At 48.4% G+C, this 24,577-nt stretch overlaps 1 protein-coding gene across 8 annotated transcripts in view; it reads right to left on the reverse strand.

The window, feature by feature from the left end:
* Positions 1-23,688, reverse strand: part of PCM1 (pericentriolar material 1) — a 130,676-nt gene extending 106,988 nt beyond the window's left edge. For 4 of the 8 annotated variants that reach the window (XM_077279662.1, XM_077279660.1, XM_077279659.1 and 1 more), the window contains exons 1-4: positions 23,514-23,649; positions 7,145-7,281; positions 5,844-6,086; positions 5,418-5,687 (exon numbers count right to left, since the gene is read on the reverse strand). In XM_077279662.1, coding sequence (XP_077135777.1) covers positions 5,418-5,687; positions 5,844-6,086; positions 7,145-7,240 — 609 coding nt within the window. In that variant the 5' untranslated portion in view covers positions 7,241-7,281; positions 23,514-23,649. Of the gene's footprint in view, positions 1-5,417; positions 5,688-5,843; positions 6,087-7,144; positions 7,285-9,984; positions 10,004-23,513 lie in introns of those variants that run through there. The other 4 variants (XM_077279661.1, XM_077279656.1, XM_077279658.1 and 1 more) reach the window with 3 other exon arrangements.
* Between the last annotated feature and the right edge of the window lie 889 nt (positions 23,689-24,577).

The raw sequence follows: 24,577 nt of genomic DNA on the forward strand, positions 1-24,577 counted from the left end.
AGGAAAAACCTATATGCCACCATCAGACTGAACACAACCTGTCTAAGGGTACCGTTACACTAAACGATTTACCAACGATCACGACCAGCGATATGACCTGGCCGTGATCGTTGGTAAGTCGTTGTGTGGTCGCTGGGGAGCTGTCACACAGACAGCTCTCCAGCGACCAACTATGCAGAAGTCCCCGGGTAACCAGGGTATACATCGGGTTACTAAGCGCAGGGCCGCGCTTAGTAACCCGATGTTTACCCTGGTTGCCATTGTAAATGTAAAAAAAAACACTACATACTCACATTCCGGTGTCTGTCACGTCCCTCGCCGTCAGCTTCCCGCACTGACTGTGAGCGCCAGTGACGTCACCGCTGTGCTCTGCTTTACCTTAACGGCGGGAAGCCGCCGGCGGGGGACGTGACAGACATCAGAAGGTGAGTATGTAGTGTTTTTTTTTTTACATTTACAATGGTAACCAGGGTAAACATCGGGTTACTAAGCGCGGCCCTGCGCTTACTAACCCGATGTTTACCCTGGTTACAAGCGAACACATCGCTGGATCGGCATCACACACTCCGATCCAGCGATGACAGCGGGTGATCCAGTGACGAAAGAAAGTTTCAAACGATCTGCTACGACGTACGATTGTCAGCGGGGTCCCTGATCGCAGTAGCGTGTCAGACACAGCGAGATCGTTAGTATATCGCTGGAACGTCACGGATCGTACCGTCGTAGCAACCAAAGTGCCACTGTGAGAAGGTACCCTAACTGTTCAGGGGCGATAACATGCAGGTTACTCGAAGTCTGTACAAGGGCGGTAAAAATGACCTTAAACGTTCATCCACATGTAGTTCAGCCCATCAAGGCTCTACGCATAGAATTAAAATTTTTAATCCAACCCTCCTGACTTCAAATCAGAGCTTTGATCTTGGTACCATGGAAAAGTAGGAGCCCTAAAATCAATATCCAAGCTCTATTCCTCATGCTCAAAGGTAACTGCTTAAGGTCATGACATATTAAACACATCATTGGTAGTCAATGAGTTAAAAGGTTGGTACGGATCAAAAATAAAATTCGTCCTAAATGTCTAATTAATTTAATCACTTTTCTAATGTTTTAATTAAATATCCCTTACCCCTCTACTTTAAAAAAAAAAAAAAAAAAAAAAAAAACTTCAGTTCCAATTACGTTTTCCTTGAGAATTCCGGCTACATGCTTGGATAACCAAACTGGACATCATCAGGGGGGCTGGGGATGCGTTCCCTGCTGCAGCTGCTGAACCAATCCTGAAAAGAGGAGTTATCCAAGACGTTTTGGGGGCTGGGGCTAGCCTCTGCTCTCCACATCATCTTCCTTTTAATGCGCATTGGCAGTGCGCTCTATTGCCAGCTCATTGTGAACTGTCACTGTGCATTCAAAAGACTTTACAGGTGTAAATTAGAATAATTAACAAAAAACACCTGCAAAGGCTTCCTAAGGGTACCGTCACACAGTGCAATTTTGATCGCTACGACGGCACGATCCGTGACGTTGCAGCGATCGTATGGTTATCGCTCCAGCGTCGTAGACTGCGGTCACACGTTGCAATCACGGCGCTGGAGCGATGCCGAAGTCCCCGGGTAACCAGGGTAAACATCGGGTTACTAAGCGCAGGGCCGCGCTTAGTAACCCGATGTTTACCGTGGTTACCAGCGTAAAAGTAAAAAAAAAAAAAACCGTACATGCTCACCATCTGATGTCCGTCCGGTCCCTTGCCGTCCGCTTCCTGCTCTGACAGATCCGGCCGTACAGTGAGAGCAGAGTGCAGCGGTGACGTCACCGCTGTGATCTGCTCTCACTTTCCGGCCGGCAGACAGTCAGAGCGAGAAGCGGACGGCAAGGGACCTGACGGACATCAGATGGTGAGCATGTACGTTTTTTTTTTTTTTTTACTTTTACGCTGGTAACCACGGTAAACATCGGGTTACTAAGCGCGGCCCTGCGCTTAGTTACCCGATGTTTACCCTGGTTACCAGCGAACGCATCGCTGGATCGCTGTCACACACAACGATCCAGCGATGTCAGCGGGTGATCAAGCGACGAAAGAAAGTTCCAAACGATCTGCTATGACGTACGATTCTCAGCAGGATCCCTGATCGCTGCTGCGTGTCAGACACTGCGATATCGTAACGATATCGCTAGAACGTCACGAATCGTACCGTCGTAGCGATCAAAATTGCACTGTGTGACGGTACCCTAAGTGTTTAAAAAGGTCCCTTAGTCTGTTTCAGTAGGCTCCACAATCATGGGGAAGACTGCTGATTTGACAGATGTCCAGAAGGCAGTCACTGACACACTCCACAAGGAGGGTAAGCCACAAAAGACCATTGCTAAAGAAGTTGGCTGTTCACAGAGTGCTGTATCCAAGAATATTAATAGAAAGGTGAGTGGGGTAACTGCAGCCTTGAGAGGATTAAGAAAAGGCCATTCAAAAATTTGGGCGAGATTCACAAGGAGTGGACTGCTGCTGGAGTCATTGCTTCAAGAGCCACCACACACAGACGTATCCAGGACATGGGCTACAAGTGTCACAATCCTTGTGTTGAGCCACTCATAACCAACAGACAATGTCAGATGTGTCCTACCTGAGCCAAGGAGAAAAAGAACTTGACTGTTGGTCAGTGGACCAAGGTGTTGATTTCAGATGAAAGTAAATTTCATGTGGAAATCAAGGTCCCAGAGTCTGGAGGAAGAGTGCAGAGGCACACAATGCAAACTACTTGAGGTCTAGTGTGAAGTTTCCACAATCAGTGATGGTTTGGGAACCATGTCATCTGCTGGTGTAGGTCCACTGTATTTTATCAAGACCAAAGTCAGCGCAGCCGTCTACCAGGAAACTTTAGAGCACTTCATGCTTCCCTCTGCTGACAAGGTTTTTGGAGATGGAAATTTAATTGTCCAGCAGAACTTGGCACCATTCCACACTGCCAAAAGTACCAATACCTGGTTTCAAAACAACAGTATCACTGTGCTTGACCTTAACCTTATAGAGAATCTATGGGGTATTGTCAAGTGGAAGATGAGAGACAGCAGACCCAACAATGCAGACGAGCTGAAGGCTGCTATCAAAGCAACTTGGGCTTCCATAACACCTCAGCAGTGCCACAGGCTGATCGCCTCCATGTCACGCTGCATTGATGCAGTAACTGATGCAAAAGGAGCCCCGGCCAAGTATTGCGTGCGTTTACTGAACATACATTTCAGTAGGACATCATTTCAAATTTTAAAATCGTTTTTCAAGCTGGTGTTATAAAGTATTCTAATTTACTGGGATAATGACTTTTGGGTTTTCATTGGCTGTAAGCCATAATCGTCAACATTAACAGAAATAAACACATGAAATAGATCACTCTGTTTGCAATAACTCTATATATGAGTTTCACTTCTTGTAGTGAAGAACTGAAATAAATTAACTTTTTGATGATATTCGAATTTTGTGAGAAGCACCTGTAGCACTGTGAACAGCGAGGGCATACAGAGTTTGCACCAGAAATGGCGCAAGCAGAGTAGCTCAGTATAGCCAAGACTAGCCCAGACCCAGAAACTAATGTCACTCATGACTAGGGTTGAGCGACCTTTAGTTTTTTAGAGTCGAGTCGGGTTTTGTGAAACCCGACTGTCTTAAAAGTCGAGTCGAGTGAAATCGGCCGACCACCGTGAAAAGTCGGGTTTCGGCCGAAACACGAAACCCAATGAAGGAATCTCTCTCGCTCTCTCTCTCTCCGTCCCAGCACAGAAAATTTCGTATTGCACGTTCCAAATCCCTACTGCGCACAAGCGATAACATGACGATAGGCGTTCACTCCCCTAAGACCTATGTCATCACTCTGCCCACGCTCATTCATTGGCTGAAAAAATGGCGCTAAACGCGTCATACGAAACGCGACTTTGGCGCCAAGATCGCGTACCGCACAGGGATCGGGTCGGGTTTCATGAGACGCCGACTTTGCCAAAAGTCGGCGACTTATGAAAATGAACGACCCGTTTCGCTCAACCCTACTCATGACGCTTTGTTTCAGTCCTTGAGACCTCTATGGTTTACTGATGGTGGCCTGCTGTGAGCGCCCCCCTGTGGTCGGCGCTCGTAGCAAGCCTGATGATCGCTGCTATGTAGCAGAGCCAATCGAGTGGTGCCAGCTTCTAGCCTCCCATAGAGGCTATTGAAGCATGGCAAAAGTAAAAAAAAAATGTTTTAAAAAAAAAAATGAAAGAAAAAAAAATATATATAAAAGTTTAAATCACCCCCTTTCGCCACATCCAAAATAAAATAATAATAAAAAAAAAAAAAAAAATCAAACCTACACATACTTGGTATCGCTGCGTTCAGAATTGCACGATCTATCAATAAAAAAAGCATTAACCTGATCGCTAAACAGAGTAGCGAGAAAAAAAATTTGAAACGCCAGAATTACGGGTTGTTTTTGGTCGCCGTGACATTGCATTAAAATGCAATAACGGGCGATCAAAAGAACGTATCTGCACAAAAGTGGTATCATTAAAAACGTCAGAGCTCAGCACGCAAAAAATAAGCCCTCACCCGACCCCAGATCATGAAAAATGGAGATGCTACGGGTAACGGAAAATGGCGCTTTTTTTTTTTAGCAAAGTTTTGACATTTTTTTTCACCACTTAGATAAAAAAATTAACCTAGACATGTTTGGTGTCTATGAACTCGTAATGACCTGGAGAATCATACTGGCAGGTCAGTTTTAGCATTTAGTGAAGCTAGCAAAAAAGCCAATCAAAAAACAAGTGTGGGATTGCACTTTTTTTGCAATTTCACAGCACTTGGAATTTTTTTCCCGTTTTCCAGTAAAAGACAAGGTAAAACCAATGGTGTCGTTCAAATGTATAAGGCTACTTTCAAGTTTAAAGCTACTTTCACACGAGCGTTTTTCGGCGGACGTCGCAATGCGTCCTTTAGGAGAAAAAAAGCATCCTGCAAAGTTGTCTGCAGGATGCGTTTTTTCCCCATAGACTTACATTACCGACGCATTGTGACGTATCGCCACACGTCGCAACTGTCGTGCGACGGTTGCGTCGTGTTTTGGCGCACCGCCGCCACAAAAAAATGTTACATGTAACAACGTAAGACTGCTTCCACTGCCCCCGTTGTGCTTTTCTTTCACAGCATGCGTCGGTACATCGGCCCGACACACTGCGACGGCCCCGTACCGACGCAAGTGTGAAAGCAGCCTTACTCGTCCCGCAAAAAATAAGCCCTCACATGACCATATTGATGTAAAAATAAAAAAGTTATGGCTCTGGGAAAGGAGAGCGAAAAACGAAAACGCAAAAACGAAAAAGGGCCGCGGCGGGAAGGGGTTAAGAAAGAAATCCATGAAATAAGAAATCACACTTTCCAAATAACAGATACTACACAGTACCTGACTGCAGTCAATAGCTGGTTCTCCACGACCATCTTCTTCCAAAGAAGCCTGGTAATTCTGCAGGAGTTCTTTGGAGAGAGGAGAGGACAAAAAGTCCTTGGGTAATGATGAGACGCTGGTTTCTCGCTTTGGGGGGGTTGAAGCAGCTTTATCCTTGTTAGTGTTCAGCTGTAGTGGAAGAAAGTTGAAAGGTTTTCGGTTCTCAGAAAGCTGACGCTTATTGTTTGCTGCAGTTGCTCTTCCTTGGGAATCGCTCCCAATGCTCCTCTAAAAGCAATAAATGAAAACGACAATTAAAAGAACGTCATGTAGCTATAATTCATACCTTGATGGTATGTATACAAAGTGGAAGACAACAGGAAAAACAAGAAAAAATTAGAGAGTAATGCTTATATATAGAAAACTTTCCAAATAAATAGTGACCTGATCCAAATCCCCAAAATTTATTTTCTGCTTCAGTCTCTCCAGTTCTGCCTGTTCTGGGACAGACATTTGAGACATGTATCTGGTGTGTGGGTAAGTATGCGGCGTTCTGGTCCTCCTACGACCAACTCCAGGAGAGGACCCGGGGGAGATATCATTTGTAAGCCGGGATTCACAATCCATGCCAAATTTTTTCTTATTTTTTTCTGAGGATCTGTTTGCTTTCTTGTGTCCGGTCCACTCCTGAATCAAAGCAAAGGGGAAAATAAATGAAATAAAAAGTGAAAGAGTTCATAGATAAAAAGCATTAAACTGAACTGAAACTCTGTGATTGTACTCAAAAGACATTATTTAATAGTGAGGGAAGTGGTTGGAAGAGTTTACTTCAAAGAGTCCAGGACACCTAAAAGTTAAAGCCCACCCAGCAGACATTTGGCATCATGGAGTGTGACCGATTAAATCTTCCTATTCTCAGATACCTCGCAATTAAATGCAGGGCTGTGGGATCGGAGTCCATTTTGGTGGAATTGGAGATGGTATGAGATGGACCGACTCTAAAAATATATAATAAATTGGGTTCAGTAGTGCAATGCAAGATGTGCTGTAAATGTTTTCATAATTTGGGAAAGTTATAACAGGTCCTATAAATGTCTGTTCCTGATCTAAGGATCTGGGCTTTTAGTTGAGATTAATCTGTGCTGCACTTTATTCCTATGCTCAGTAGTGAGGCCGTGCTGTGGAGTCAGGAGTCGTGGAGTCAGAAGCGGTGGTTTGGCTTACAGACTCCACAGCCCTGATAAGAGCATCAAAATATAATTTTAACTGTTTTTCACCTCACCTATCTAATGCTAAAAGCAGCATTAAGGAGATCACAACTGCAGACAGCCTCCATGTAAAAGGGAATCTGTCAACAGGTTTGGAATAGGAGAGCAGTCTGGTGTAGGGGAGGGATCCAGATTCCATTGATGTGTCATTTAATGGACTGCTTGGTGCCGTTTTGATACAATTATTATTTTCCCTGCTGCTGAGCTATGTATAATCACAAAAACACCCAAATAGCTTCCTATGAAAACTGTGCATTGTCAGAAAGCTGTCAATCAGTGGTAGAGACGGGTTATAGGATAGCTGGTCTGGTGTGCACAGGACAACTAGTCCGCCAGTGATAATCTCCTGGTGATAAAACACAGATTGTAAGATGATCCAGTGCAGAAGGCTCCCATAAAGGATTTTTGTTTATTTGGGTTTTTTACTTTTACATACACTATATGAGTCTCCTATGAATAAAATAGAAAGCAAGTTACCATGTTGTTCAGTCTATCTTCAAGTGACTCATGACTCCAGTTAGGTAGATCTGGATCAGTAATGGTTTCATCAGGTGGACCTCCTCCAGTAGCCATAGTCCCAGTATGTGTTCAGAAGATGAGACACAAACAAACCTCTGCTGAATAAGAAAAAAAAACAACATTAACAATTCCAAGAAAAATAAGTAAAGCAAATTGTATCCCGACACACCTAGAAACTCCCATTATATCAGCAATACCCAGGGAGCACAGTCTCACGCCACCAGTCAGACACTTTTTACAGAGCAGCTATATGGAGCCAACAATTCAATATTATGAAAACTAAAGAGGCAGCAAAGAGCCAAAGTCACAGCTATCTAATGTAGGCACCCTATCATTTAGACCTGTCAGACAACCGCGCAAATCACGGCGATATGTCTGTTTTTAAATTGGAGTCATGGATCAAAAATATCCATACAAGTCTATGGGTCCGTAAAAATCACAGACGGCACATGGATGACATCCATAAACAATTTGGGTGCTGTCCATGACTTACACTGTAATGTATAGGGCAAGCCATGCAATTCTTTTATTTTTATTTTCCATGATTGAAAAATCACTGATGAAATACTGATGGTAAAACTGGACCCACTGACCAAACACCGCTGCATCTGATCCAAAACACTGATGAGCAGCAGTCTGTGGGCCCGATTCATCACAGCTCTCACATCAGCATTCTGGAGTAAAAGCACGGAAAAGTCACAAAATGTAGAGGCAACCTGGAGCGGCGCCAACATTTTTCAACTTCTTGTGTCTTCACACTAGTTTCTCCCAGCTCCAGAGAAATAGGTGGAGCAAGGACGGGATGGGGCATGGTGACTGTAGCTCGGTAAATTCAGGATGAGAAGCGGCGTTCGCTCCACCACAGGAACTGGAGTAGGATTTGTGGCAAAACGCACAATAAGGTTTCATCCAGCGTTGATCCACTGCTCCAGATTAATAATAAATTTATATAGTGCCAACATATTCAGCAGCGCTTTTCAGTTTGCACACATTATCGCTGTCCCCGATGGGGCTCACAATCTATATTCCCCATCAGTATGTCTTTAGAATGTGGGAGGAACCCACGAAATACAGGGAGAACATACAAACTCCTTGCAGGGATTTGAACCCAGAACTCCAGCGGTGAAAGACTGCAGTGCTAACCACTGAGCCACCGTGCGGCGCCAGATTCATGCATCTTTATGAATCAGAAGCATATGACTCCAGCACACCCCTAAATTTAGATTGGTGTGAACAACGTTGTCTTTATGCATAAAAAATATCAGGGACATCTTACTGAGACCTTAGCATTTAGACGGACTGGCTGTCTGTATACTGGCTTCCATCAGCCCCTGGTAACACAATCACGGGCTTCTGATGGATTGCCACGGCAACTGAGGGTCTGCTGAAGTGTCTAGTTGCTGCCATATTGGTCTTTCTATGAAGCACTGTTACTGGGCTTCATATGAGAACATTTACTATGTACACTGCAATAGTGGCATCAATGAGCCCGACAGGCTTCACCAAGCCCCCTGACAGGCTTCCCTGTAGGCGTCACCGAGCCCCCGACAGGCTTCACTGTAGGCGTTACCGAGCCCCTAAAAGGCTTCCCTGTAGGCGTCACAGAGCCCACGACAGGCTTCACTGTAGGCGTCACAGAGCCCCCGAAAAGGCTTCACTGTAGGCGTCACCGAGCCCCCCAACAGGCTCCACTGTAGGCGTCACAGAGCCCCCGACAGTATTCACTGCAGGCGTCACCGAGCCCCCAACAGTATTCACTGTAGGCGTCACAGAGCCCCCGACAGGCTTCACTGTAGGCGTCACAGAGCCCCCCAACAGGCTTCACTGTAGGCGTCACAGAGGCCCCCCGACAGGCTTCACTGTAGGCATCACAGAGCCCCCAACAGGCTTCACTGTAGGCGTCACAGAGCCCCCAACAGGCTTCACTGTAGGCGTCACAGAGCCCCCAACAGGCTTCACTGTAGGCGTCACAGAGCCCCCCCGACAGGCTTCACTGTAGGCGTCACAGAGCCCCCCGACAGGCTTCACTGTAGGCGTCACAGAGCCCCCCGACAGGCTTCACTGTAGGCGTCACAGAGCCCCCCCCGACAGGCTTCACTGTAGGCGTCACAGAGCCCCCCCGACAGGCTTCACTGTAGGAGTCACCGAGCCCCCGACAGGCTTCACTGTAGGCGTCACAGAGCCCCCCGACAGGCTTCACTGTAGGAGTCACCGAGCCCCCGACAGGCTTCACTGTAGGAGTCACCGAGCCCCTGACAGGCTTCACTGTAGGCGTCACCGAGCCCCCGACAGGCTTCACTTAGCTGCCAGGTATTACTGTAGGCGTCTCTGAGCTGTAAGCAGGGGGTTCTTCTCGGCATCCCGGGGAATCCCAATCCTTCCTGGACCACTGATGTTGGGAGTCAATCAATTCCCTCACAAAAACAAAGATCAGTCGCCATCAGAAGTGTCTGGCACTGGTATACTGCTCTCACTGGGAGCACATGAACACTAAACTGTGGTGGGCGTGCATGTGTATGGGGGCAGCAGTATAGTGTATAGCCGGCTAGTTACACACTTACACAAGGGCCCTAGAGCAGGAGCCTGGCGCAGCCCGCAGCCTCCCGGAGGAAGCAGGCACTACTCTGATCTCTGCCATCAGCATTACTCCCCGCCCCCGGGACGGAGTGTTTACAGTCTCCACAGCAACAACCCCCCCCCTCACTGAGAGGAGCGCGCGGCACCAGGGGGGCGCCGGCACCACACAAGCTGCGCCCCCCGGCCCGCACTACACGTACAGGACCCCCGGCCGCACTCACCAGCCCCCGACATGGACGAGCTGCACAGGAATGCACGGAGCGCTGTGGGCGGAACCAAACACACGGGGCGGGGGAGAGCTGCCGCGCCGCACACCCCAGAGGCCGCGCTACTCACAGAACCCGCCTCACACTGGCGGCAAAACTCCGGAGAACAAAGTCCAGTGCGAGCAGCGTGTGCCTTGTGGTAACGTGTGTGCCCACCTGCCCGACAACTGCAGGCAACAGGTGCAGCAGTCGCCATGACGACCGACCCCCCAAGTCATGTGGAGGGGTCTGTAACGAGGTCAGCAGCAGCACGTGCTGCGTCCCATCACTGCACAGAGAGCACTAACCAGGATCTGCTGGAGCCGGACACTGTCCCCCCCCCCCCAACCTGTATAATGCCGGACATTGCCCCCCCAACAAGTATAACGCCAGACATTACCATCCCCAACCTGTATAACGCCAGACATTACCACCCCCCACCTGTATATAATGCCGGACATTGCCCCCCCCAACCTGTATAATGCCAGACATTGCCCCCCCCAACCTGTATAATGCCAGACATTACCCCCCCAACCTGTATAATGCCAGACATTACCCCCCCAACCTGTATAATGCCAGACATTACCCCCCCAACCTGTATAATGCCAGACATTACCCCCCCAACCTGTATAATGCCAGACATTATCCCCCCAACCTGTATAATGCCAGACATTACCCCCCAACCTGTATAATGCCAGACATTACCCCCCAACCTGTATAATGCCAGACATTGCCCCCTCAACCTGTATAATGCCAGACATTACCCCCCAACCTGTATAATGCCAGACATTGCCCCCTCAACCTGTATAATGCCAGACATTATCACCCCCCACCTGTATAATGCCGGACATTACCACCCCCCCCCCCCACCTGTATAATGCCGGACATTGCCCCCCCCCCCCCAACCTGTATAATGCCGGAAATTACCACCCCCCACCTGTATAATCCCGGACATTTCCCCCCCCCCAACCTGTATAATGACAGACATTGCCCCCCCCAACCTGTATATTGCCAGACATTACCACCCCCCACCTGTATAATGCCGGACATTGCCCTCCCAACCTGTATTAAGCCGGACATTGCCCCCCAGCCTGTATAATGCCAGACATTGTCCCCCCCAACTTGTATAATGCCAGACTTTGTCCCCCCAAAACTGTATAATGCCGCACATTGTCCCTCCCCCAACCTGTATAGTGCCGGACATTGCCCCCCCCAAAACTGTATAATGCCGGACATTACCACCCCCCACCTGTATAATGCCGCACATTGTCCCTCCCCCAACCTGTATAGTGCCAGACATTGCCCTCCCCCAACCTGTATAATGACGGACTTTGTCCCTCCCCCAACCTGAATAATGCCGGACTTTGTCCCTCCCCCAACCTGTATAATGCCGGACATTGTCCCTCCCCCAACCTGTATAATGACGGACATTGTCCCTCCCCCCACCTGTATAATGCCAGACATTGCCTCCCCAACCTGCATAATGCCGGACATTACCACCCCCCACCTGTATAATCCCAGACATTGCACCCCCCAACCTGTATATTGCCGGACATTACCACCCCCCACCTGTATAATGCCGGACATTGCCCCCCCAACCTGTATAATGCCGGACATTACCACCCCAACCTGTATAATGCCGGACATTACCACCCCCCACCTGTATAATGCCGGACATTGCCCTCCCAACCTGTATAATGCCGGACATTGCCCCCCAGCCTGTATAATGCCGGACATTACCACCCCAACCTGTATAATGCCAGACTTTGTCCCTCCCCCAACCTGTATAATGCCGGACATTGCCCCCCCAACCTGTATAATGCTGGACATTACCACCCCCCACCTGTATAATGCCGGACATTGCCCCCCCAAAACTGTATAATGCCGCACATTGTCCCTCCCCCAACCTGTATAGTGCCGGACATTGCCCTCCCCCAACCTGTATAATGCCGGACTTTGTCCCTCCCCCAACCTGTACAATGCCGGACATTGTCCCTCCCCCAACCTGTATAATACCGGACTTTGTCCCACCCCCAACCTGTGTAATGCCGGACATTGCCCTACCCCCACCTGTGTAATGCCGGACATTGCCCTACCCCCACCTGTGTAATGCCGGACATTGCCCCCCCACACAACCGGTATAATGTCATACATTATCCCCACCACTCAAACCTACAGTGCTGGACATTAGCCCCACCACCCACACCTGTGGTGGCAAAAAACATTACACCCGCCACCCACACCTATGGAGCCAGATATTACCCCCGCCCCTCACACCTATGATGCCAACCTACGGTGCAGAGCGAATATCCCCACCCGCACACACCTGTCTGCTTTACATGAGCACAATTTTTGAAAACATTTTTGTTGGGAAGTTTGAAAGGTTCAGAGTCGATGAACAATTTCTTAATTTTCAAACAAAACCATTTTTTCAGGGACCACATGACATTTGAAATGATTAACAGGTTATATGACAGAAAATACCCAAAAGTGACACCATTCTAAAAAAAATGCACCCCTCAAAGTGCTCAAAACCACACTAAAAAGGTTTATTAACCCTTCAGGTGCTTCACATGAATTACTGCAATGTGGAAGGAAAAAATAAACATTTAATTTTATCACCAAAATGTTGCTTTAGCCCCCAATTTTTTACTTTCACAAGGATAACAGTAGCAAATGGACCCCAAAATTTGTTGTGCAATTTCTCATGAGTATGCCCATACCCCATATGTGGGGGAAAACTACTGTTTTGGACTTAAGGCAGGGCTTGGAAGGGAAGCAGCGCCATTTGACTTTTTGAACACAGAAATAGCTGGAATCGATAGGGGAAGGCATTTTGCGTTTGGAGAGCCCCTGATGTGCCTAAATAGTGAAGAAGAAAAAAAAAAAACACATATGACCCCCATTCTGGAAACTACACCCCTCAAGGAGTGTATCCAGGGGTGTAGTGAGAATTTGTAACACAGGGGTTCTACACAGAATTTGTTAACATTAGGTTGTCATATTGAATATGCTGTCATTAGTGTTGTGCACAAGGGCTAATCAAGTTTGCATCGGGGTGCTCCGGTATGCACCAAGTATCGCGGGTGCTCGAGAGACCCCGATGCAAACTCGAGTAGCGAGCTCTTGCACTCAACACTAGTTGCAATATTGTCATCATTTTTGTTTTTAATGTTTGAAAACATCCTAACTCCAACCCTAACCCTAGGCTAACCCCAACCTCAACCCTAATGGCAAAGAATTCAATAAAAAAATATATAATCAGACTAAGGGGATGACAGATCTGGGCCGCAGGACAGAGCTGTAAGGACCGGGGGCTGGCAGAGTGACCTAATTCTTCTCTCCTCTGGCATGTATATCATGTCACAAGAAGAGATAAATATTTTTAACCCCCTCGTGCCATGCGCCGTACTAGTACGGCGCTGCCGGCACTGCATTAGTGCCAGCTGCAGTACTAGTACGGCGCATCGATCACCGCGGTCTCGCGCTGAGCGCCGCGGTGATCGGGTGCGGGTGTCAGCTGTATATGACAGCTGACACCCCGCAGCAATGCCCACGATCGGCGCTAACGCCGATCGCGGGCATTTAACCCCTCTGATGCCGCTGTCAATAGTGACAGCGGCATAGAGGGGGATCGCGCAGGGACGGGGGCTCCCTGCGCTCTCCCACCGGAGCAGCGCGATGAGATCGCGCTGCTCCGGTGACCTGGAAGGAGTCCCCGGATCCAAAATGGCCGCGGGACTCCTTCCGGGTCATTTACTGACCTGGCTTGCCGGCGCCTGCAAGCCTCTGCTCTTGTGTGTGAGATCGGGGATCTGACAGAGTGCTGTGCACACTGTCAGATCACCGATCTGTGATGTCCCCCCCTGGGACAAAGTAAAAAAGTAAAAAAAAAAAAATCCTAATTAACGAAAAAAAAAAAAAAAAATTATATATATATATATATATATATATATATATATATATATATATATATATACACATATACACATATATATATATATACATATATATATATATATATATATATATATATATACACTCACCGGCCACTTTATTAGGTACACCTGTCCAACTTCTTGTTAACACTTAATTTCTAATCAGCCAATCACATGGCGGCAACTCAGTGCATTTAGGCATGTAGACATGGTCAAGACAATCTCCTGCAGTTCAAACCGAGCATCAGTATGGGGAAGAAAGGTGATTTGAGTGCCTTTGAACGTGGCATGGTTGTTGGTGCCAGAAGGGCTGGTCTGAGTATTTCAGAAACTGCTGATCTACTGGGATTTTCACGCACAACCATCTCTAGGGTTTACAGAGAATGGTCCGAAAAAGAAAAAAAATCCAGTGAGCGGCAGTTCTGTGGGCGGAAATGCCTTGTTGATGCCAGAGGTCAGAGGAGAATGGGCAGACTGGTTCGAGCTGATAGAAAGGCAACAGTGACTCAAATCGCCACCCGTTACAACCAAGGTAGGCCTAAGAGCATCTCTGAACGCACAGTGCGTCGAACTTTGAGGCAGATGGGCTACAGCAGCAGAAGACCACACCGGGTACCACTCCTTTCAGCTAAGAACAGGAAACTGAGGCTACAATTTGTACAAGCTCATAGAAATTGGACAGTAGAAGATTGGAAAAACGTTGCTTGGTCTGATGAGTCTCGATTTCTGCTGCGACATTCGGATGGTAGGGTCAGAATTTGGCGTAAACAACATGAAAGCATGGATCCATCCTGCCTTGTATGGAGCATCTTTGGGATGTGCAGCCGACAAATCTGCGGCAACTGTGTGATGCCATCATGTCAATATGGACCAAAATCTCTGAGGAATGCTTCCAGCACCTTGTTGAATCTATGCCACGAAGAATTGAGGCAGTTCTGAAGGCAAAAGGGGTCCAACCCGTTACTAGCATGGTGTACCTAATAAAGTGGCCGGTGAGTGTGTGTATATATATATATATATATTCCCATAAATACATTTCTTTATCTAAATAAAAAAAAATCACAATAAAAGTACACATATTTAGTATCGCCGCGTCCGTAACGACCCCACCTATAAAACTATATCACTAGTTAACCCCTTCAGTGAACACCGTAAAAAAAAAAAAAAAAAAAACGAGGCAAAAAACAACGCATTATTCTCATACCGCCAAACAAAAAGTAGAATAACACGCGATCAAAAAGACGGATATAAATAACCATGGTACCGCTGAAAACGTCATCTTGTCCCGCAAAAAAAAAGCCGCCATACAGCATCATCAGCAGAAAAATAAAAAAGTTATAGTCCTCAGAATAAAGCGATGCAAAAACAATTATTTTTTTATATAAAATAGTTTTTATTGTGTAAAAGCGCCAAAACATAAAAAAATTACATAAATGAGGTATCGCTGTAATCGTACTGACCCGAAGAATAAAACTGCTTTATCAATTTTACCACACGTGGAATGGTATAAACGCCCCCCCCCTAAAAGAATTTCAGGAATTGCTGGTTTTTGTTCATTCCGCCTCCCAAAAATCGGAATAAAAAGTGATCAAAAAATGTCATGTGCCCGAAAATGGTACCAATAAAAACATCAGCTCGTCCCGCAAAAAACAAGATCTCACATGACTCTGTGGGCCAAAATATGGATAAATTATAGCTCTCAAAATGTGGTGATGCAAAAACTATTTTTTGCAATAAAAAGCGTCTTTTAGTGTGTGATGGCTGACAACCATAAAAATCCGCCCAAAAAACGCTATAAAAGTAAATCAAAACCCCCTTCATCACCCCCTTAGTTAGGGAAAAATAATAAAATTTTAAAAACTATATTTATTTCCATTTTCCCGTTAGGCTACTTTCACACTAGCGTCGGTACGGGGCCGTCGCGCTGCGTCGGCCCGACGTACCGACGCATACTGTGCAAGCGCCGCACAACGGGGGCAGCGGATGCTGTTTTTCCAAGCATCCGCTGCCCCATTGTGAGGTGCGGGGAGGTGGGGGCGGAGTTCCAGCCGCGCATGCGCGGTCGGAAATGGTGGACCGTTGGCACAAAAAGAGTTACATGTAACGTTTTTTGCTGCCGGCGGTCCGCCACAACACGACGCAACGGTCGCACGACAGTTGCGACGTGTGTCAATACGTCGCAATGCGTCGCTAATGTTAGTCTATGGGGAAAAAAGGCATCCTGCAGATGACTTTGCAGGATGCGTTTTTTCGCCAAAACGACGCATTGCGACGTATGCAAAAAAACGCTAGTGTGAAAGTAGCGCTAGGGTTAGGACTAGGGTTAGGGCTAGGGTTGGGGTTAGGGCTAGGGCTGGGGTTAGGGTTGGGGTTTCACTTAGAATTGGGGAGTTTTCACTGTTTAGGCACATCAGAGGCTCTCCAAACGCAACATGGCATCCGATCTCAATTCCAGCCAATTCTGCTTTGAAAAACTAAAACAGTGCTCCTTCCCTTCCGAGTTCTCCTGTGCACCCAAACAGTGGTTCCCCCCAACATATGGGGTATCAGCGTTCTCAGGACAAGTTGGACAACAACTTTTGGGGTCCAATTTGTCCTGTTACCCTTGGGAAAATAAAAACGTGGGGGCTAAAATATCAGTTTTGTGGAAAAAAAAATATTTTTTATTTTCACGGCTCTGCGTGATAAACTGTAGTGAAACACTTGTTGGTTCAAAGTTCTCACAACACATCTAGATAAGTTCCCTGGGGGGTCTAGTTTCCAATATGGGGTCACTTGTGGGGGGTTTCTACTGTTTAGGTGCATCAGGGGCTCTGCAAATGCAATATGACACCTGCAGACCAATCTATCTAAGTCTGCAATTCAAACGGCGCTCCTTCCCTTCCGAGCTCTGCCGTGCGCCCAAACAGTGGTTCCCCCCCAATGTATGGGGTATCAGCGTACTCAGGACAAATTGGACAATAACTTTTGTGGTCCAATTTCTCCTGTTACCCTTAGGGAAAAAAAAATTGCGGGCTAAAACATCATTTTGTGGAAAGAAAAAATGATTTTTTAATTTTCACAGCGCTATAAACTTCTGTGAAGCACTTGGAGGTTCAAAGTGCTCACCACACATCTAGATTAGTTCCTTAGAGGGTCTACTTTCCGAAATGGTGTCACTTGTGGGGGTTTCCACTGTTTAGGCACGTCAGGGGCTCTCCAAACACGACATGGGTTCCGATCTCAATTCCAGCCAATTTTGCATTGAAAAGTCAAATGGCGCTCCTTCCCTTCCGAGCTCTGCCATGCGCCCAAACAGTGGTTTATCCCAACATGTGGGGTATCGGCGTACTCAGGACAAATTGTACAACGACTTTTTTGGTCCAATTTCTCCTGTTACCCTTGGTAAAATAAAACAAATTGGATCTGAAGTAAAAATTTTGTGAAAAAAAAGTTAAATGTTCAATTTTTTTTAAACATTCCAAAAATTCCTGTGAAGCACCTGAAGGGTTAATAAACTTTTTGAATGTGGTTTTGAGTACCTTGAGGGGTGCAGTTTTTAGAATGGTGTCACTTTTGGGCATTTTCTGTCATATAGACCCCTCAAAGTCACTTCAAGTGTGAGGTGGTCCGTAAAAAAAATGGTTTTGCAAATTTTGTTGCAAAAATTAGAAATCGCTGGTCAACTTTTAACCCTTATAACTCCCTAACAAAAAAAAATTATGTTTCCAAAATTGTGCTGATGTAAAGCAGACATGTGGGAAATGTTGTTTATTAACTATATTATGAGATATAACTCTCTAATTTAAGGGCATAAAAACTAAAAGTTTGAAAATTGCTATATTTTCATAATTTTTGTTTTTTTCACAAATAAATGCAAGTCATATCGAAGAAGTTTTACCACTATCATGAAGTACAATATGTCACGAGAAAACAATGTCAGAATCGCCAGGATCCGTTGAAGCGTTTTAGAGTTATGACCTCAAAGTGACAGTGGTCAGAATTCTAAAAATTGGCCCTGTCACTTAGGTGAAAACAGGCTTCGGGGTGAAGGGGTTAATAGCTGCCACACTTTTTATCTCGCGTGATCGCTGTTATTCATTGAAAAAAAAGGACCTGATCATGTTTTCCAAGGTCTCCGCTACCCCCGATAACTTAAACACCAGAGATTTTCTGACGCCAGATCCAGGCGGGGACCACAGCCGGAGGCAAGACTAGTCCAGCGCCACATGACCAGCTCTTCCCAGCGCTGCTAGAGGTGAATAACCGGTCTCTCTCTAAGGGAGAGCTGTGAATTACCTGCAGCAGAAGCCAAACAGTGGTGGCACTGGACCAGTCTCATCTGCAGCGGTTTCTTTTTTTTTTTTTTAAACGCTGGATGATTTCAGAGAGAAATATACCTGAATGCAATCAATATAGCCAGGCCATGGCTCATGCAGCCCACGGATTGGGGTGTGTGAATCAGGTGACAGGATCCCATTAAAATCTTTGGGGATACGTGAGAAACAGATGCACATCAGGCTTCCAATTTGCTTCTGTATCTCACAGGTTGGCCTCAAGCAGTACAAGTGGCAGTGGGGCACCTCTGCGCCTTGCTCAGCACTCCTTCTGTGCCTAATCTTCATGTCCAAGTCCACATAGTGGAGGAGCACAGGAGGTGTCTATGCCGCCCCTCTGCCTATGAGTGGCGTGGGAGACATCCAAGTCATCCACAGATCCAGCCAAAACTCGTATCTGTGTATTTGATGAGAAGATGAATATAAGCAGAGGAAAGATGCGCCAGATCTCTAATGGCGAAAGCACAAGATTTTGACAGGCTCTGGGGATTTTTAAGTCTAAATTAATGGGGAAGAGAGCAATAGAAGACATAGGGGAGTCGATCATGCCCTGAAGTCTGCCCGTGCTACATATACCAATCCACCTACTGCAGGGTCAATTTTTTTTTTTGTATATACTGTCTGTAATAATGTCACAACCCGCTCAGACCTGCTGAGCTCACTGGAGGTAACTTCAGCGCTCCACACAATAACAGATATCGGGAGTAGCGACGGAGACTCAGTGATGGAGAAGGTGGGTACAGTACAGTGAACTGACCAAATCCAGATTCACTGCCTTCCATCTTGTCGGATAAATGCCGTAATGCAGTCATTCCTTCCCACTGCCATATAGACCAATTAAAAAAAAAAAGGAAAACAGCAAATTACCATCAGTTCTGACTCAAAAATTATTTTATCCAGAACATGAAATTTCATCCTTACGTTAAGAGGTTTAGAAAAATAGAATAGATAATCGTCATAATCAGCACGGTGAACAGAATACAGACTTCGATGTAGACAGTCCATGTGCTCAGAGATGCTGAAGATGAGGAGACAGAAAAGCAAAGACTCTGTCTGACGTTTCGGGGGTCCTCCATCTTTCTCAAGCACCCTCCAAAACATCACCACCAATGCAGACTTTCGGACCGTCAGGCAAAATCTTTGCTTCTCTGTCTCCACACCTTCTGCGTCTCTGAGCACACCTTCTGCGTCTCTGAGCACAGACTGTCTACATCGAAGTCTGCGGATTTTGCTCACCGTGCTGATTATCATCATGACTAGTCTTAAGAATTTTTCTAAACCTCTTCATGTGAGAATGAAATATATGGATAAAATAATTATTCAATTCTGAGGACTTTATTTGTTGCTTGTATGAGTTTGTGAAGCTGTGGGAGTGGGGAGCGTGCAGATTCCCCACAGAGAAGGTGTGTTTACTTTCTCCATCACAGTATACACAGCACCGAATCAGCACTTGTGTATACAGATTAGAGAGCACTGACAGTGCTTCTGCCTCCAGACCCAGTGATCATGTGATCTATAGTTATCAGTGAAGTGCAGGAGTTGCTTATTTGTGCAAAAGTTGTAAAACAAAAAAAAATGCATCACCATAATTGTACCGTCCGGCAGAATAACAGTCCCAATTAATCTAAACTGGTGTGATTAAGGGCTTATGCAGTAAGGCTACGTTCACATTTGCGTTGTTGGGCGCAGCGTTGTCGACGCATACCGACGCAGGCGTCATGCGCCCCTATCTTTAACATGGGGGGCGCATGGACATGCGCCGGTATGTGTTGTACTGCGTTTTACGACGTATGTGTCATATAGATGCACAAGACAGGGCGCAGGGGACGCTACTTGTAGCGTTTTCCCTGCGCCGAAAGTCCCGACCTGTAGGATCTTATGACAACGCATGCGTCGCAAAACGCTGCGTTGTGTACATGCGTTGTTGGTTGCGTCGCGGACGCTGCTCCCAACAACGCAAATGTGAACGTAGCCTAAGATGCACCTCTTCAAGAACTCATTGCATCTCTATGCCACTGTGCAACAAATGTCATAAGTCATGGACTGGAGCGGGTCTGGTGTAATGTAGCGGCATAAAAGACACGTCCAACACGTTCAATCTAGGGATGGAAAAGGATAAGGGGAATGGGGTACAGGTACATCTATAATCCATGTTCCTGTCTGCCCTAAAAATTTAGGTTTTCCCTCCGGATCGACTGGATCAACCTTCAGAACAAGAATTTTACACGTCTACATAAGTATTTATTTTCTTAAAAGATTTTTTTAAACCGATAACAGTTCCTGCTGGGCCCAGCTCCTGAGGTACGCTACGCCACAGATTAGTAGTTCTCGTAGTAAGAAGGACAGTCTCCTCTGGAGATTTTCAGGGCCGTCTTGACTTTGAGGGGGTTTAAAAAAAACAAAAACCTTTTGATCATATTTCTTGGAATGGCCACTAATGTACTTGTAATAGTTACTCTTGTCCCTCACTCGTCAAGACTAAAGAAATAATTCTCTTAACCTTTCCTCAAAACTAAGATCCCCCATGCCCCTTATCAGTCTCATGGCTCTTCTTTGTGTCGTCTTTTCTAGCTGCAGAGCATAATTTCTATGAACTGGCGCCCAAAACGGAGTAGCGAATCTGTGATGGGGTCACACTAACCCATAAGGCCCTTTTCACACATCAGTTTTTTGTAGTCAGTCACAGTCCGTTGTCTCGACGGATCCATCGCAGATTGTGAAAAACTGATGTGACAGATCCATTTTTTCGCCGGATCCGACTAGCGGATCTGGCTAATTGGATCCTAAAAAAAAAAAATCGGAGCATGCTCAGTTTAAAAAAACGGAATCCGTTGCCAGATTCCGTAATTTGACGGATCTGGCGCCCACAGACTTCCATTTGAGCAAACGACGGACGGCGACGGATCCGTCACTGTCCGTTTTTTCGATGTACACAAAAAAAATGGTACTTTGTCCATTGTCTCCGGCCGCCGAACGAACAATTTTCGACAGATCTGGCGAACGACAGATGAAACGTGAGGCCATCCGTCACTAATACAAGTCTATGACAAAACGGATCCAGGTGCATCAGTCGCCGGTTCCGTTTTTTTTAAAATTCGACGGATTGTGACTGATGGCAAAAAACTGATGTGTGAAAGCAGCCTAAGACAAAACTGAGTATTGACATTTTTTTTAACCATTTCAACATATGAAAAAAAAAAAAAAAAACACCCTATAAATTCAGTACCCCCATAACTGTAGTGATCTGTGCAGCCAGGTGATATGCAGCACAATAAACTAAAAGTGGAATTGGGATACTCAAAACTACAACAGTCCTGCTGGAAAGAAAACATAGAACAAGCCCTGATGTGGAAGGAAAACCAGTCATGGAAGACGGAGAAAAAACAAAAGGTAGCCACCTGTGCCCTCGGCAGCCGCTCCATAGCCACCTGTGCCCTCATCAGCCGCTCCATAGCCACCTGTCCCCTCGAGCAGCCGCTCCATAGCCTCCTGGGCCCTCTGCAGCCGCTCCATAGCCACCTGTCCCCTCGGGCAGCCGCTTCATAGCCCCCTGTCCCCTCAGCAGCCGCTCCATAGCCACCTGTCCCCTCGGCAGCCGCTCCATAGCCACCTGTCCTCTCGGCAGCCGCTCCATAGCCACCTGTCCCCTCGGGCAGCCGCTCCATAGCCACCTGTCCCCTCGGCAGCCGCTCCATAGCCACCTGTCCCCTCGGCAGCCGCTCCATAGCCACCTGTCCCCTCGGCAGCCGCTCCATAGCCACCTGTCCCCTCGGCAGCCGCTCCATAGCCACCTGTCCCCCCGGGCAGCCGCTCCATAGCCACCTGTCCCCTCGAGCAGCCGCTTCATAGCCACCTGTCCCCCCGGGCAGCCGCTCCATAGCCACCTGTCCCCTCGGGCAGCCGCTCCATAGCCACCTGTCCCCTCGGGCAGCCGCTCCATAGCCACCTGTCCCCTCGGCAGCCGCTCCATAGCCACCTGTCCCCTCGGCAGCCGCTCCATAGCCACCTGTCCCCTCGGCAGCCGCTCCATAGCCACCTGTCCCCTCGGCAGCCGCTCCATAGCCACCTGTCCCCTCGGCAGCCGCTCCATAGCCACCTGTCCCCTCGGCAGCCGCTCCATAGCCACCTGTCCCCTCGGCAGCCGCTCCATAGCCACCTGTCCCCTCGGCAGCCGCTCCATAGCCACCTGTCCCCTCGGCAGCCGCTCCATAGCCACCTGTCCCCTCGGCAGCCGCTCCATAGCCACCTGTCCCCTCGGCAGCCGCTCCATAGCCACCTGTCCCCTCGGCAGCCGCTCCATAGCCACCTGTCCCCTCGGGCAGCCGCTCCATAGCCACCTGTCCCCTCGGCAGCCGCTCCATAGCCACCTGTCCCCTCGGCAGCCGCTCCATAGCCACCTGTCCCCTCGGCAGCCGCTCCATAGCCACCTGTCCTCTCGGCAGCCGCTCCATAGCCACCTGTCCCCTCGGCAGCCGCTCCATAGCCACCTGTCCCCTCGGCAGCCGCTCCATAGCCACCTGTCCCCTCGGGCAGCCGCTCCATAGCCACCTGTCCCCTCGGCAGCCGCTCCATAGCCACCTGTCCCCTCGGCAGCCGCTCCATAGCCACCTGTCCCCTCGGCAGCCGCTCCATAGCCACCTGTCCCCTCGGCAGCCGCTCCATAGCCACCTGTCCCCTCGGGCAGCCGCTCCATAGCCACCTGTCCCCTCGGCAGCCGCTCCATAGCCACCTGTCCCCTCGGCAGCCGCTCCATAGCCACCTGTCCCCTCGGCAGCCGCTCCATAGCCACCTGTCCCCTCGGCAGCCGCTCCATAGCCTCCTGGGCCCTCTGCAGCCGCTCCATAGCCACCTGTCCCCTCGGGCAGCCGCTCCATAGCCACCTGTCCCCTCGGCAGCTGCCGCAGCGCTAGGGGCCACTGGTGTCATATGGCATCACAGGCCAGACGTGGCACAGGCACTCTGCTCAGTGTACACAGCGCCCCACTGGCCTCAGGACGGCGAGGGAATGACACTGTGCTTGGCAGTGTTGGTTACATGGGCATGCTGGTACTTGCAGTCCCCCTCGGAGATTCCTGGTCTATACCAGTGGTCTTCCAGTACGGAGCCCCCATCACCAAGCACCAGAGACTTTGTGGTGCACGGTCCCCATCAGCCTCCCCGTGCGCTCAGTGTCCGCCCGTCACACACGGCTCCCGGCCCAGCTCCTTCCTCTCTCACATCTCCACAGCTATCCGGCGGCGGAGGTTCTCACCTAGCGCAGCGCTGCGGGGTGCTCGGGCCTCCTTCACTTCACGTTACCCGCTGCTCCTCTCCGCTACCAGCCCGCCATCTTGGGAGTCAGTTTCGCGAGCTGACGCGTTACGGAAACACGCCGGTTACCCCAGCAACCGAGGAAGCGCCAGACAGGGAAGAGGCGGCGGGAAAACGCTGCGCTCAGTCACGTGATCGGCAAAAAAAGCTTTGTCCTGCAGAGCAGCGCCACCTGCACTTAGCGAGAGGGAACAGCAGGGAGCCGGTCTGCAGTGCACAGGGCTGTTGACGGGCTACAGGACTGGTGACGGGCTACCATGGCTGGTGACGGGCTATCATGTCTGGTGACGGGCTACAGGGCTGGTGACGGGCTACCATGGCTGGTGACGGGCTATCATGTCTGGTGACGGGCTACAGGACTGGTGACGGGCTATCATGTCTGGTGACGGGCTACAGGGCTGCAATAATGAGCTGGAGCACATACAGTGGGTACGGAAAGTATTCAGAACCCTTTAAAGGGAGTCTGTCACCCCCCAAAATCGAAGGTGAGCTAAGGCCACCGGCATCAGGGGCTTATCTACAGCATTCTGTAATGCTGTAGATAAGCCCCCAATGTATCCTGAAAGATGAGAAAAAGAGGTTAGATTATACTCACCCAGGGGCGGTCCCGCTGCGGTTCTGGTCCGATGGGCGTTCCGGTCCGGGGCCTCCCGTCTTCTTACGATGACATCCTCTTCTGGTCTTCACGCTGCGGCACAGGCGTACTTTGTCTGTCCTGTTGAAGGCAGAGCAAAGTACTGCAGTGCGCAGGCGCTGGGTCTCTCTGACCTTTACCGGCGCCTGTGCACCACATGGTGCACCTCACACTGGTAGCATGAGACGGACTCTACAACCCACACAAGTGGCTCAGGTAGTGCAGCTCATCCAGGATGGCACATCAATGCGAGCTGTGGCAAGAAGGTTTGCTGTGTCTGTCAGCGTAGTGTCCAGAGGCTGGACCAGGAGACAGGCCAGTACACCAGGAGACGTGGAGGGGGCCATATGAGGGCAACAACCCATCAGCAG

The sequence above is a fragment of the Ranitomeya variabilis genome, chromosome 1 (assembly GCF_051348905.1).
Source record: "Ranitomeya variabilis isolate aRanVar5 chromosome 1, aRanVar5.hap1, whole genome shotgun sequence".
Lineage (NCBI taxonomy): Eukaryota > Metazoa > Chordata > Amphibia > Anura > Dendrobatidae > Ranitomeya > Ranitomeya variabilis.